Raw genomic sequence first — 14,244 nt, forward strand, 5'->3', positions numbered from 1 at the left:
GAGGGATGGTTCAGGTGAGAGTGGACAGGGAGGGGTGGACGTTGTCTCGAATGTCGGGGCCGGTAGCAGATGGCAGATGGCAGGATGGGTATTACAATGTAGCCGGGAGCCAGGAAGGAGGAAAAGAAGACTGACTGGTGGATGCGGATGGGGGATGGATGGGATGGGACGAATTTCGTACAAGGATAAGATGGGATGGATGGGTGGAGGGTACGGATACCTAGGCGAGGATGTATGTACAAACTTCGTAGATGGAGGGGGGGGGGGGGAGGAGACAGACCAACACCCGGGGGGTAACTCTCCAAGTCAAGGTATATGTACGGATACACTAGAAAGGGCAGAGACCAAGCCAGGATGAAGACAGGCAGCGGGAGAGAGTGGAGGAACTGTAAGATTGACTTGATATCGATGGTATTGAAGAGAGCGAGCTTGGAGGGGTGTGGAAGCGGCAGAGAGTGGGGAAAGAGAGCATTGAATCTGCGAAAGAAAAGAAGCAAGCAATGAGCCAGGAGAGTAAGTATGCGTACGGATAGAATACACAGTAAGATAGGTAATGCAGACGTTGAAAAGGATGATCGATCTTCCTGTGCTAATTGACTTTGATCTCTCGAGTACCTTGCAGATGGAAGAAGTGTAGCTTACCCAGGCACGCACGCCAGGACAAAGAACATGGACAACATGTTAACAACCCATGTGGCCGTGGTATGCTGTGGCTCTCATTCGGAGATGTAGGTAAGCCAGGACGAGACGAGACCGTTCGAGCCAGGTATATCGGAGTACGTACTGACGGAACGCATGGCAACGCTCGAGCCACCGTTGTAATCGCTGCACATAGGTTTGCGGCGGTGGCTGCTGATGCTCGTGGTTATGATGCCGGTGGTGATGGTGGTGGTGTCGGTAGCCCAGGGTCCAGGGGGTAAGGTAGCGGTAGGTAGGTAGGCACGTAAGTAGGGGGGAGGGGAGACAGATGAGCGGACGTGGGTGCGTGGAACTGGGTGAGGGATATGGGGGGAAGAAGAGGAAAAGACACAACGAGGAACGAGCTAGGGGTGGGAGGGTGTGAATGCAGCAATGTAGACGGGGTCGAAAGAAGGTTATGGGATATGTGGAGAGGCGAGCGGAGGGATCGACCTGCGAGCGCAACAGAGAGATGAGATGACGGGTCTGAGATGGTGGTATTGAATGGGAAAAGACGTACGCGTAGCCACGCACGACGAGATAGCCGTGGCACAACAAACCATGATAGGGGATATACGTAAGAGTTCTGGTGCTCATCAGATGTTGCAACTTGCGAGGCCGCTGGGGGAGGAGACTGGAGTTGACTGGAAAGAGAGGAAGTATCCGTATCCGTAACCACGCCTTGAATGGCGAGGTAAGGGAACCTGCCATCCCATCCTCGTCAGCTACACTACAATGCTACTACCCTTGGGTACCTTACCATTGGCATGGGGCAAGGACCACGGTATCCGTACGTGAGGTGCCGCCCTCGGAGACCGCTGCAGGGCAAGGTATGTCGGACGACGGGTAAGAAGGCAACTCACTGTGGTATCCGAACGGAGTACCAAGTAATAGCGTACGAATATTGGTAGGTAGGTGAAGGAAGGCAAGGATACCGAACATGCTGATGCTTGAGGGATGGGATGCGGCTATGGCAGCGTGGCAGCGGAAGGAGAAAAGGTGACAGGGCGCCTTCTGGTCCCCCATCCATCCATCCATCCACGTTCGTTCTCTCCGAGCTTGGCTTGTCCTGGTCCCATTTCCTTTGTGAGTCGTTCCTGTGGCCCTGTGGTCCTGTGGTCCTGTACGTAGTATGGTTCTGCCATGCCCTGTCCTGTGCTGTGCCGTCCGATGTATTATCCGTCCGCGTCCGAGCCCTGGCCTGTCATCATCCTTGAGCGGCTCGAGGCACGTCCGTCCTCCTGCGCGTCTGTCTCGGATGGTCCTCTGAAGTGTCGATACGATGAGAGACATGATTAAGGTATCCGTGGACTGGGCAGGGAGGATGTCTTACAGTCTTAGCGGCCACTAGGTGGCACCTCTCTAAAGACACACGGCACGTTGCGCCCTAGCGCTGCGCCAGCGAAACGGAGACGGATGTATGTAGTCATGTACTACGCACCTAGACTGTGGGTGCGGATGCGGATGCGGGTGTCGATACCTAACTAAAGCACGGGTAGCTCAACGAGCACATCAATACCTACGTTAGCTAGGCCGAGGCCTGTCCTCGATCTGGACGAGCTCTGATGTCCTGGCGAGATACTAAGTTGTCACTGCACACAAGCTCAGCTAGGTCGGCATCAGTGTAGGATCTGTGCCTCGCCTCATTTCGGGCTCTCCACACAGCAAAGCCCATGAATCCACGGTGCACTGTGGCGTAGATGCAGTGTCGTCAGTCTCCGGCGGATATTTGATCGGTGCTCGTGCAATTTTGCCGTAACCCATGGCTTCGTAGGTTCGCCAAAATATCCAACTCGGTATTCTTACGGATACAGATCCCGTTGCATTCGTGTTGCTCAGCCGGTCAGAAAAGCAAAGGCATCAGCAACGATTTCGTAGGGACGTTGTCTAGGAATCTCGGGGCTCGAGTGAAGTAATCGCCACGTCCAATTCTCTCTTTCAGCCGCCTTCCATGGGTGGCCCTTCTTCAGCGCGGCCGTTCTCCAAATGAAACTCTACCTGCCCCAGGGTACCCATTCTGTGGCTGACGGCCAGGCCGGCCGGGCAGGGCGAGCTGACTTTGACGGGGGCAGAAGGCTGAGATGGGGATGCAACTGGAGAATGAGAATGAGATGGAGCTAGAAGCCACTTCGTGATACCTAGCGACCTAGCTTATAGGCAAGCCGGGTTGAAGGGTCTTGGAAGTCGAGGGTCAACGCTGCTAGTGGAAGGGTGGGCAAGACGTTGTTGGCATGGACCAGGTGTGCTCGTAGACGGGCGGCTGTGAGTGAGTAACCCTGAAGAGCCAGCTGTCACCGTTACTCTCCACCAACCATCCACCTTGGGCTTGGGCTCCTAGCTCCTAGCTCCTAGTTCTTAGCTCGCCGATTGACGTGCGGCCGTGAGTAGTGCGCGCGCGCGCGCGAGAGAGAGAGGACTTGTGTGGCTGTGGTTGTGGTCATGACCGTGGCCGTGGCCAGAAGCAGGGTCGTGCGCAGGTGAGAAGGAAATGACTTGTGGACGACAGTCTGCAGACAACCAGGATCGGGCGGCATGGTTGGATAGATCCGGCCACGATCCATCGAAAAAGAAAGCTGGGCCATTTGGTGACGGTTGAGGGTTGACCGCGGAATCCACGTCTTAATAACATAAGTTACCCATTCGTACTGAGCAACAAGTAGGGTAGCTAGACAATCTTGAGCCAACTGTTCGTCTCATTCTTGTTAGAGGGCAGATGCGCCAGGTATTTGCACCGTCGATATGCTTCCAGTTCGATGGTTAGAGAAAGGTGCCAGGTGTGGTCAAGATCGAAAAGGACCTCCGAGAATTTGTGTTCTCAACAATGAGTGTTGTCTCGCGAGTTGCATTAGGTTGGCAAACGCGGAATTGTTCCCAGCATTGCATCTTAGGACTCAGGCGTATCTATTCGTGAAATCTTTCTGTTCACTACATTAATCTCCATCATCTACACCAGAGCCTGTGGAGGAGGGAGAAGTGGTCACTCACCGGCTGGGGGTGACGAAGCTCAACCGAAGCAAAATTGCTGTGCAGCGGAGAAGACCAGACGTCACCTGCTGGATGCTGCCCTGCAGGGACAGGGAGGCACAATGTAGACATGACTTGCTCCAGGGGCGACTGAAGTATTTCCAGAGAAGTTTCGACTACTTTGTCGGCATGGTTATTGAGTGCGGGTCGCATCAGGTCATCTCCAGTTTCCGTCCGAACTTGGTAGCAGGGATGTCAGTGAGCAGGTACGCAGACACATCAGGCCCAGGAACAGTCGAACAGGACCAATGGGCCAGAAACAGAATCAAACTCAGACTGCGGCATGGCTCCATCCCGTACAGACATCTGACAGACAGAGATCCTGGATCCGCATCCGTAGGTAGACTGATCAACTCGGTCGACCGTCCACCAAGCATGAAGTTTGAACACATACTCTCTCTCATTCTCCCCTGCTTATCCGCCGTTGACGTCGCCGAAACCCACCAGCAGCAAGCAGCACCGGGACCATGAACTCAGTCTGCAAGAGAGGCGGTAAGCCGATGGAAACCAACCATTTGTCGGTGGTAACTGGTGCCCGTTTTGTCTCTCTCGGAGCTTGAGGCTGTTGCTCCCACCGTGCCGTATTGCATACCTACCCAGCGGCCCTGTCCTGTCCTCCAATACGACTGATTGATTTGGGAGCCGCTGTACTGGTATAATACCCACAACAACCTGCTTCTTCTGCCGGTTGTTCCCCCTAGGTTTGACGAGGTCGAGGTACCCGTACGCTGCCAACACGGGCACTAGCCGTTTTGCATGCGTTACCGGTCCGAACAAGGTCATGCCTTTCAAGTCTGTTGCTGGCCCTCTGCTCGTCCATTCATCCACATAGTCGTGTGCGCTCTTCGCTTCGGAAAGGAAATCATTCTGATGGGTGCCAGGTGCGATATATCAACTGGGCCAAGGTCGCAACGGTGAACTACCAGGCCTGTCCTGGTATGTGCGCTGCCCACCCGGTTCTCGCCAAAGACACCCTCGCCGCCACCGCCTCCCCTACTCCTCAAAAGTCAACAGTCTGGCACCCTACCCTGCCTTAGTACGGCACCGGGGCTGGGGGCTTGGAGTTCACTAAGGCAGGTCGCCCGAGATGGAAGCCTCCGAAAGAACAACTCGACGTGATGATCCCCCCGCTGCCCAACCCAATAATCGTAAACCGTGGTCATCAACTTGGCATCGAACACTCCATGTTGCCTCGCAGTCGCTGGACGGGTGATGGTCTTCGTTAGTCTTTGCTCGCCACGTGAGAAAGACGTGTTTGATACTCCGTACGCAGTAAGTATTGTGAGTAAGTCGCCAGATTGGTACATGGGCCACGGACCAATCGAGTCGTGAACTTCATCGGCGTCGCTTTTTGGTCACCTACCTCTTGCATCACATCCGCAGAGAAGACCTGCCTAATAGATCCATCGTCTGCATCTCGTCCGACATGCATCGTGATTACAGAGGTACACAGCAGACCATGAAAAATGTCACTTCGGTATGCCTTTGTCAAGATGGCAATGAAGCACGCAGAGAGAAGGGGGAGTTCGCGGTATCCCTGTGTGGCTCTGATACCACTCAATACTAGCAACGTGATGCTAGATGTCGGATATGCGATTCCAATCTCCAGTCCATAGTAGCGTGGCCAAGTCGATACCGTGGCCCTGGCCTGGTGCCAATGCCACTTGCCATTGAACTTGGTTGTTTTCACCCAGGAATCGTGCAGCGCCCCACGCTATGCGGGATGAGCCCAATTCGGTTTGGCAATTTTTTTTTGCATGGGAAAGGCAAAGCCCAGAGGCGGTGCTAAAGCCGTAGCAAAAGGGCCGGTCAATGTCGAGACCACACCATCAGGAAACAGTGCATCGTCAAAGCTGCTCTACTGCCGCCGCCGCGTTCGCGCTATCCTGCATCATTGGCACTCGCGGTAGCCCAAGTTATTGCTCCCGGAGTCATGTTCAACGAGAGCGGGCGAGCTGACCGTACCGCACATAAGGTAGCGTCAGTTCATTCGTAGCGTGAACGGCCCCAGCTATGTCTGAGTATGGGTGTGTGTGTGTGTGTGTGTGTGTGTGTGTGTGTTTCTGTCAACGTCAAGCCAGTGCCGCTAACCAGGGAATCGACGTGTTAGTTCTTCGATTTCTTCTGGGCCCGGCAACCCCCCTCTAAAAAGGAATGGTAAATTGCCCGCAAATGCTCATGTCGGTCTAAGTGGATGTGGCTGTCGTCCCTCATACATCTCGTCCCCATCTCCCCTCTCTCGCAGGGCCAGGGCAACCTGCGAAGTTCAGGTGGCCTTGCCACGAATCTTCTCGTGCCTTTTCTTTGCCTTGCGCCCTGTCTTGCGGCCTGCCATGTTCTGGAACCTGCCCACTTGCCCGACGCGGCTCGCCCTTCGCCTCAAGGCCGCCTCGCTGATTGGCAGCCGCCGACAGAGAGCAATGGGAATCGATTCCAGCAGGCGGTCTGGCCTTGTTTGCTAGTCGTGAATGTCCTGCCACTCCTGCCTGCCTCGGTGCAGCTTTCGGCTATGCGCGGAGACCAGATGACTTCGCCTCTCCACATGGCAATCCAAGTTTTGGCCTGTGACCTGGCCACTCAGTCTCTCGAGGGCTTGATAGCCGATGGTCGAGGTTGCCGGATCCGTGCTCAACGGCCAGATGCCAAAGACTAGGCAGTCGAAAGTGCCGGCATCGCGGAAGCATTGCGATGGGGACTGTCCGTCTAAGGTTTCTTGTCCGCATAGCACCCGAGCTGCAAAATTCCAGCACAACAACTCTGAAGCGAGTTGGGGAGTTGCTCGCAAGGGTGTGGGAGCTGAGTACCGATTTCCACTACTCATGCAGAAAAACCTCAACACCACTTGGGGGCGAGACGAAGCGTCCATGCATCGGTCGTATGCAGGTTGTTCGCGTCATGCTTCCTCATGTCCTCCCGTTCGCCCAATCCTCTTGGCAACCATTGGATCAATGGGCCCCGTACGACGTATCTTTTCCAACCATCTGCGTGGGTGCCCAGGAATCGATGAAGTCAGGCATCTGTGAGCCCAGCGAGCCGTCAGATCAGTAGCCTTCTCAGAGACGTGCGACACGATTGCCCCGTCGATACTTTCGCTGAGCAGCTGTTGTTAGTGTCCTTCGAATTTTGGCCTACCTGGGGGTTGTCGCGAAAAAATTCCACCAACGAGATGCGAGCCTGGTTCTCGCGCAAGGCCCAACCCTCGGCCTGTTTCGGACGTGTTGATGTTAAAGTTCCCTCCCGAATAGGGACCCTGGCACATGGGTGCTAGAAAGAATGACCGTTGAGATTCGTACGGGGTAGGCAACACTTGATAATTCACAGCTTGCTGGCTTTGATTGCGGCATACCTCTCTGAGACCGTAGTCCGAGAAGAACCTTGATTCGTGCCGCTAGCAAGTCTTCCTGCCATCGTTACTCTACACCGGCGCATTGCATACTGTAGGGCTCGGTCAGTGACGGTATGATCAACTTAACTGCCGTCCCTGGTCCAACTCTGGGAAACCTTGTGGACATCGTTCCGGCTGTGTGAGGGATCGGTCTATGTCTTCCATGCCACGCAGAATGGCTTATTCGGGTTCGTATAGTGTGCATCTATCTCCCCTTTTCCCGGCCGTTCATCTGAAGGTGTCTAATTGCTTCTCTCATTGCCATTGTGGTTGTCGCCATCGTCATAACCTTGCCTTGGTATATATTCGTAATACACGAGCCCTCAGTATCGGCAAAGTGTATCTGTACTGAACAATTAGAAACCCGTTCTTCGGTGAGACGAAGTCCATGCAGTTGAACAAGATTGGCTTCATTCGAGGAACGAAGGTCGGCCAGGAATCCATGCGGCTCGGCTTTTTTGCCTGCTTCTACGCACACGCAGAACACCGGCAGCCAGGCCAATATGGAGCCGGTGAGGTCACTCACTATTAGGTTGCATCTTGTTAGTGGACGACTGAGCCACACTGAAAGGTGTGTCAAGTCGATATGGAGTCATTTGCTCACCCAGAAGGTGCCCGTAACTGATTCGGGATATTTACTCTCACCACCGTGGTTCTTTGGGATGCTAGAATATAGACGAGCCTCGTTCTCCTCTTCCTTCTCATCCATAGACGAGATGTCCTAGCACAGGGAATTTGGACGTCTGGATCCGGCCTTGGTGCTCACCGAGCTTCACTTGGGGCAAGGTAGGAATGCCGATCTGTAGGGCTCTCGGCTGGCATCTGCGTCCCATTGTCAACGCAGGCGCTAGGTTGGCCCTGGTCGGTCGGCTGCCGCACACGCCGCAGGTGGTCTATTCCATCCTGACCCCGGTCCGTATGCCTCCCTGGGTTTACGTAGTAAGGTCCCCTTCTTCGTCTGATGGTCCAGTCGGAAGCCCTGGTCATGCCAAGCCGCGCCTGGATCATCGAGGTCGGTCGCTTATAGCTCGAAGTCGATGGCCGGGAAACTATCCGTACCTTTGAGGCGGCACCAGCCGGAATCCGGAAGCACAAAGGTATTGATTCCACGGGCCGGCAAGCTTACTACAGACAGCTATCCGTACGAACAGCCCGTTAGTAGTGGTGTAGAAACACCAACATATATTGAGCTCGGTGTTCAGAGGTACTGAATGGTGCCGCTCTACCTTGAGATGCTTCGGACTTGCGAGCGACGATCCAAGTTCCCGTGACGTGTGTTTGATCATCTGCATCCCCTTCGTTCTCTTTCGACTGAAGGTCCAGAGCTGTTCCTGGAAATCAACCTGTATCCGCAGCTCTGCTCAGTCGCACAGTTTAGTGGATGTCATGTAGAAACTAGCGCCAGCGGAGTCGGTCCAGTTTTATCCATGTTACAGACGCTCCAGGAGGTCGGTTATGACGATGGATGCGGCTTCCAGCGTTGTAGCCTCTACTCGTGCGCGCTGTGACTCCCGACAGATTGACGCTTCCATATCAACAGGGGATCGAACTTTGAACTTCTGACCATTGGGGCATTTTGAGGAACGGCGTCCTGGCTCTTTTTGAGACTGACCCGCTTTCGAGGGCGACTCGCGGTTGTGTCATGTTTGAGCCGAGGTGTGTCTCAGCAAGTATCCCGCGACACTGGACGGCTGCCACAGCGAAGATCCAATGCTTACTGTCAATGCGACCGGGACCTTATTTCGGTGGCCTAGTCCCTAAGTCGTCTGAACTCCAGACGTTGGGAAGCTTTTCCAGAGCCACGGGATTCAATTTCCAGTTTGTACCGGGGAATAACCCTTGCCAGACTCTGGGTGTTCTTCCTCCACGCGTTCCGTGCTCTCCGTGGTTCTTCGCTCACAGCGGTAAATACCCATCGATCGTGGGTTGGCTTTTCACATTAACGGCTGGCCCGCGGTAGGCACACTGTCGTGACGGGATAGATGTGGGCAGCCATGTTGGGCGCCGAGCCTGTATTGTAGTCTTTTAGCACGTGGCATGTCATGGCAGTTGTCGCCACTGGCCAGCGAATCGAAGGTGGTGCAGGCCGAACGGTGAGCTGTGGATATCTTGCCCGTCGTGCGTGGCAGCGTGCTACAGTACCGTACGGGAAAGGCGGTGGCTCCTACACAGTAGGTAGTGAAAGCAGTTTCAATGGGTATCAGTGGGTTCCTGTTCCACTCGGATTCTGGCGACTAGGCCAGGGCTGCCAAGGCACACCCCTCCGCCATGGACCGGACATGGTGGAGGTCGGACGGAGACAAGGGTAGGGATTTGGCAAGCCCAGGTAGGTCAGGCCAGTCCCTGGCTTGTCCGTTAAGCAGCGGGCGGGTTGTCCAGGACTCCAGACGTGGTTCGTTGCGACGTTGTTGAAGAAGAAGCTGCAGAAAACCCCGGGTGGCCAGCAGACCGTCTGCCATGGCTCGAGTTGCTTGATTAAATTGGGTTAATATAACTCAGGGGATAGCCGACTTTGCGAGTCTGCATTGGGGTGGTGAACTGCAGGTGTTGGTCTCAATCATGCTCGCGAGGATGAGGGACTGAGTCAAAATCCCGACGGCGATGAAGAGGCAGAGTCTGGTCGGGCGGGTACGATGCGATGCGGTGCGGGAACAGAAACGCAAAGAAGTCAGATGCTCCGAAGCCGAGAAGGTATCCTCCCTGGATGCTTGATTTTGCTTCCGCTCCGGAGAGTTTTCCCCCCCCCCCCCCTTCTTCGTGTTTTGACTCTTTGTTTTTTTTTTCCCTTCCTCTATTCCGAGCAGCCCATGTCGCAGTACGACATGCATCGAGGGCTCAGTTGAAGCACAAGGCCGGAAGTGCCGCCAGTGCCCACAGCGGTCCGGGACCAGGCTGATAATTTATCGATAATGGAGACGATGTGCGGCGACGGCCGAAGACTTTTAAAATGCTGGAGAGTCGAAACAGATTATGACAAGGAGCTGTACCGAAGGTTGGCCAAAGAACGGCCTGGTCACAATGCGATCCCTCACTCTGATTGTACTTTGTGTGTGCATTATGGGTCGGACACGGACGGGAAGACCGAATTTGAACCGACAAACTAGGAGGAAAAGGACGATCGTAGGCTCGCCGTGGCGATTGTGCCTAGCAAGCTGTAGAATTCTCATGTGCAGACAAGTCTAGACGAAAGGCCACTTGCAAGATATGGCGATCGCTCTGTTGTTCCAAGGAACCCATGGAGAGAGGAAGGGGAACGATGCAGGCGGGTCTGGCGATGGACTATCGATATTCCTCGTACGGGTACGGTACGGTCTTGGAGGCTGAATATAGAAGTGGGCGTGTAAGAGTGAGTGGGCTGGCGGTTGATAACTTTTGACGATTTGATGATGTTGGGCCCAGTTTGCTTCGGTGAGAGTGGCGGGGTTGCTAACACACATGGATCCGACCCGAGGAACGCCATGTACGAGGTTGGAAGACGGTAGACCCAAGCAGCAAGCTAGATTTCAATGGAGAATGTCGGTAGGCAATGGGAGATGAGAAATGACATGGGACGGCGATGGCGATGGCAATGACAGGCCACAGGATGATGGCAGAGTGATGATGGATCAGGCCAAAAAAGGGCTGGACGATGGGTGCTGGTGAGCCTTCAGCAGCCAGGTAGCTTAGGTACGATGCAATGTTGGCTAGAACATCCGAATGGAGAAGGAGCACATATTGAGCCGTGTTGCCGCGCCTGCCTCACCTGAGGACGCCCACCTTCCCGTGATGCCCTGTCATTGACTTGCTCAAATCTGGATGGAAGGTACAGGTTCCTACCTTCCTGCTTACCTACCTATCTACCTACCTACGTGCCTGCCTGCCTTGACCAACGGGACTGGTGAGGCTCGGAAGGAGCACCCAGGAGGTAAGATGACCACCTCACTTTCATATGTGAGACGGAAGATTAGGTAAGACAAGGAAGGTACCTGGGAATCTGGCTTCCAATTGTCTGTGTGCCTGGGTAAGGTAGGCACTTTCCCATGTCTTAGCTTCCCGTCGGTTTGGTGGATGAGCGCGGGGCTGCTCGGGTGCGGCAAGTCAACCTAGAAGGCACCTCCCCCAGTGCCGTAACGGCTCTCCTGCCAGACTGCTTGACTGCGTGACTGCCACCTTAGGTAGTCTTGACAGTCGGTGGTCTCTCGACTTGGAGAAGGTACGGGGTAGGTAGATACCCAAGGTACTCCGTACCTGAAGTGCCTTATCTAAGATCATGGAAGTCTCCAAGGTACGGCATCCGGAACATTCCATGGTCTTTCGCGTGCTCACAGCTCGACTGCCGCATACCTTGTTCCCACCCACCATCGACATCGACGACGAGAATTCGGCCAGAAACGCATTTCCCATGACCAGGACTAGGCCGGTTTACACTTCAGTCGGTACGGAGTACGGATACTAGTCAGCTAATTACCTCGCCGATGAACCCTACCAAGACCTCAACACCTGACAAGAGAAAAAAAAGAAAATAGAAGAACAACTCGGAACAATAAAAAATGGCCAGGTTCTCCCATTCGGACGTCGGACAATCCCAATCCAACTTAATGAAATGCTCCGAGAGAAACACCCCAGACCCGGTTTGATGCTGGCCATCTCGGACACAATTTGCGCTCCGACTGGGGTTCTGGGGCAAAGCCGCAAAACATCAGGGAAAAAACTCCCCGGTGCATCTTTTCCGACACCTTGCTCATCCCTCGCTGACTGTCAAGCTTACTCAGGCTCTTTCATCAGGCCGTTCTGCACTCCGTTCAGACAGATACCAGCCACACATCGTCACTTTTTGTCGTCACACCCAAGCCAGCTCAACCATGCTCCCAACCACCATCACCACCACCGTAGACACCATCGACACCGGCCATTGCGGCCGCACGCCAACATTCACCTACCTCAAAGACTCGAAGCTACTTTGCCAAGCCATGCTTTCGTAGCAGCCAGCAATGCAGCATTCGTCATGGACTTTCCGTCCCCTCTCCCGATGTCACTTGCCATCAAAAATAGCTTCCTCGCCGTATGGATACAGAGTACGAGTACCTACTAGGGACTACGGTCCACGGATGCAGATGCAAGCACCTCCCCGGCACTCTCACTCTGCCCGAACGAGCCCTACCGGGAACCTTGGGGTGCATTCATCTCGTCCAATTTCCAGTCGCTGCCGACAACGAGCTCTGAATCGTGCGCCAACGGCCACGACCCCCAACTTTCTCCACCTCACCTGAATTCCTAACAAACCTCACCACTCGGCCGAGTACTGAATTATCTGCACGACGGGGGGTCGTCAGCCTGGCTCGCTGCTCACATCCTGCAATCAATTAAACACCGCTGCCGCCTTTGCCTGCCTTGCCCTGCACCTGTCGACTCCTCACAGGAAACCTATCTTTCTACCACGCTCCAGCCTCCAATCACTTTGTCATTCTACTCCCTACCCACGGTACGGAGTAGTATGGGTTACAAAGTGCCCAGGCAAACAGGGTTATCCGAGTCCGATAGTCCGATTGACCTTGGTCACCATCAAGACGAGCATCATGAGGTACTCCGTACCCATGGCCAAGCTCTACCTTTTGGCTCGATCATTTTGTACGGCGACGACTACGCGTACGTCCACCTCAACAACGCTCACGCCCCCAGGTCCGACCTAACCCTTGCATGGGCAAGGACGAAGCCCCAGGTCTAGGTCTCGGCCCAGGCTCAAAGATTCCTGGCCCTGCCAATACAACGGGTCCCCTGTCAAACTTGTCATCCCATCTTTTTTCTCCGGTACTCGATTTCCCCGACCCGCGGCACAACAAGTCGCAGCCTCTAACCGTCGTCGCCAAGCCCCATGTCGGGCTCGCCCTCTAGAATCTGCCCTGGATCATTTCCCCACCGCTCTCGCAGTCCGAAGCCTCGCCACAACGCCCTGTGCGCAAAGGACCTCGAATAGTAGCCCTGATATCCTGATCTTAGCTATCATGGCCGAGAGTACCCCTCCATTCGTCAGCTCGTCAGTTGACTGAATACCTTGCGGGGTATGCCTTGTTCCGGTAGAAGAGCTTCGTCACGGATCGAGAAGGAACCCCTCGCGATGTCTTGCAGCGTCTGTACGACTCTGTTACGAATACGGCTACATCTCGCTGACGTTGCACTTTTGGCATTTCCGGAAAACGCACTAACGTCCTGTCCACCAATACCAGAATTCATCTTCGTCAGTTGCCTAGGGATGCAAAGGCACTGAACGGCTGTCTGAGAACTGGCAGAAACAGCGATTGGGGAGGACGATGGGTCGGATTCGAGGCGGCAGTCAAACCCACCAGGCGGGCTGGCCAGTCTCGAGGCATCCAACCCATAAACTATTCAGACGAACCGGTCGCCTTTATTCATGCAATATCCCCTCCGATCTGACCTACCCTATTACCCCACCTAGAGAATAGCGCTGGGTGAAACATTACAAGCGCCCACGGACTCCAGACCAAGCCTGTCAAGGCTTTCTTGTCAATGTCTCTTTACACTCCACGAAGACTCGGGCTGCTACAAAGCATCAAGTAGTACCTACCGTCTCTCTCTTGGGTGTCCAAAAGGCGTGGAGGTGGTTCCTGCGACGACTGAAGTTGACGGTGTTCAAGGCAAGCGGCAACTTGAGTCGCAAACTTCAAGCCAACTTGATGCAACTGAGCCGAAATGGTAACACCGCTAGCGGTTCTGCTGTCTTGCAGATACCGTCTTTCAGGTTGACCGCCATTCACCCGAGTCAAGCAAATGACAAGGGCTGTCGCCTTGTCAGGTATTTGTTCTCCATCGCGACCTGCGTTGTTTTTTCCCGCTCTTGTTTTGTCCACTTGCCTGCCCTAGGGTAGGTACCCGTACGGATACCGCCCAGTTGAAACTTACTTCTTTGACCCATTGCAATACTGCTCAAACCTCACAGGAAGCAGTGTACCGGAGTGGGTAGGGCCAATGCATGATAGAGGCGCGACGTTCACACGGGGGATATCTTCTACTTGCCACGGACCTCTTTGTGATCCCTCGCAGCTAAGAGTTCATCCATACCTGTGCACGCGATCAGGGCAAGCGTCATATGAGCAAGATTCATGCGCAGCCTTGATGCAACCAGCCGGAGAATTTCTCGCGTCCCAGGAGCCGTCTGAACC

General features: G+C 54.5%; 6 protein-coding genes across 6 annotated transcripts; all 6 read right to left on the reverse strand.

Annotated features, from left to right (window-relative positions):
- Positions 1-328: 328 nt before the first annotated feature.
- Positions 329-472, reverse strand: CCOS01_09850 (uncharacterized protein; the record flags this gene model as incomplete). Its single annotated transcript, XM_060458007.1, has 1 exon — positions 329-472. One exon carries the CDS (start codon positions 470-472, stop codon positions 329-331), a length of 144 nt encoding a protein of 47 aa, XP_060311172.1.
- A 209-nt stretch (positions 473-681) lies between these two features.
- On the reverse strand, positions 682-1,708 carry CCOS01_09851 (uncharacterized protein; the record flags this gene model as incomplete). Its single annotated transcript, XM_060458008.1, has 3 exons — positions 682-1,131; positions 1,439-1,496; positions 1,542-1,708. The coding sequence occupies 3 exons, from the start codon at positions 1,706-1,708 to the stop codon at positions 682-684; spliced, it is 675 nt and encodes a 224-aa protein (XP_060311173.1).
- Positions 1,709-2,286: 578 nt separating this feature from the next.
- On the reverse strand, positions 2,287-2,442 carry CCOS01_09852 (uncharacterized protein; the record flags this gene model as incomplete). The annotated part of the gene is made up of 1 exon (XM_060458009.1): positions 2,287-2,442. The coding sequence occupies one exon, from the start codon at positions 2,440-2,442 to the stop codon at positions 2,287-2,289; it is 156 nt and encodes a 51-aa protein (XP_060311174.1).
- A 584-nt stretch (positions 2,443-3,026) lies between these two features.
- On the reverse strand, positions 3,027-3,260 carry CCOS01_09853 (uncharacterized protein; the record flags this gene model as incomplete). Its single annotated transcript, XM_060458010.1, has 1 exon — positions 3,027-3,260. The coding sequence occupies one exon, from the start codon at positions 3,258-3,260 to the stop codon at positions 3,027-3,029; it is 234 nt and encodes a 77-aa protein (XP_060311175.1).
- Positions 3,261-5,968: 2,708 nt separating this feature from the next.
- Positions 5,969-6,523, reverse strand: CCOS01_09854 (uncharacterized protein; the record flags this gene model as incomplete). Its single annotated transcript, XM_060458011.1, has 2 exons — positions 5,969-6,160; positions 6,245-6,523. The coding sequence occupies 2 exons, from the start codon at positions 6,521-6,523 to the stop codon at positions 5,969-5,971; spliced, it is 471 nt and encodes a 156-aa protein (XP_060311176.1).
- Positions 6,524-13,302: 6,779 nt separating this feature from the next.
- On the reverse strand, positions 13,303-13,938 carry CCOS01_09855 (uncharacterized protein; the record flags this gene model as incomplete). The annotated part of the gene is made up of 2 exons (XM_060458012.1): positions 13,303-13,446; positions 13,633-13,938. Coding segments are annotated over 2 exons (450 nt in total), but the record flags the coding sequence as incomplete, so codon positions are not given.
- Positions 13,939-14,244: the final 306 nt, after the last annotated feature.

Source organism: Colletotrichum costaricense, assembly GCF_030867565.1.
Source record: "Colletotrichum costaricense strain IMI 309622 chromosome Unknown Scaffold_10.1, whole genome shotgun sequence".
NCBI lineage: Eukaryota > Fungi > Ascomycota > Sordariomycetes > Glomerellales > Glomerellaceae > Colletotrichum > Colletotrichum costaricense.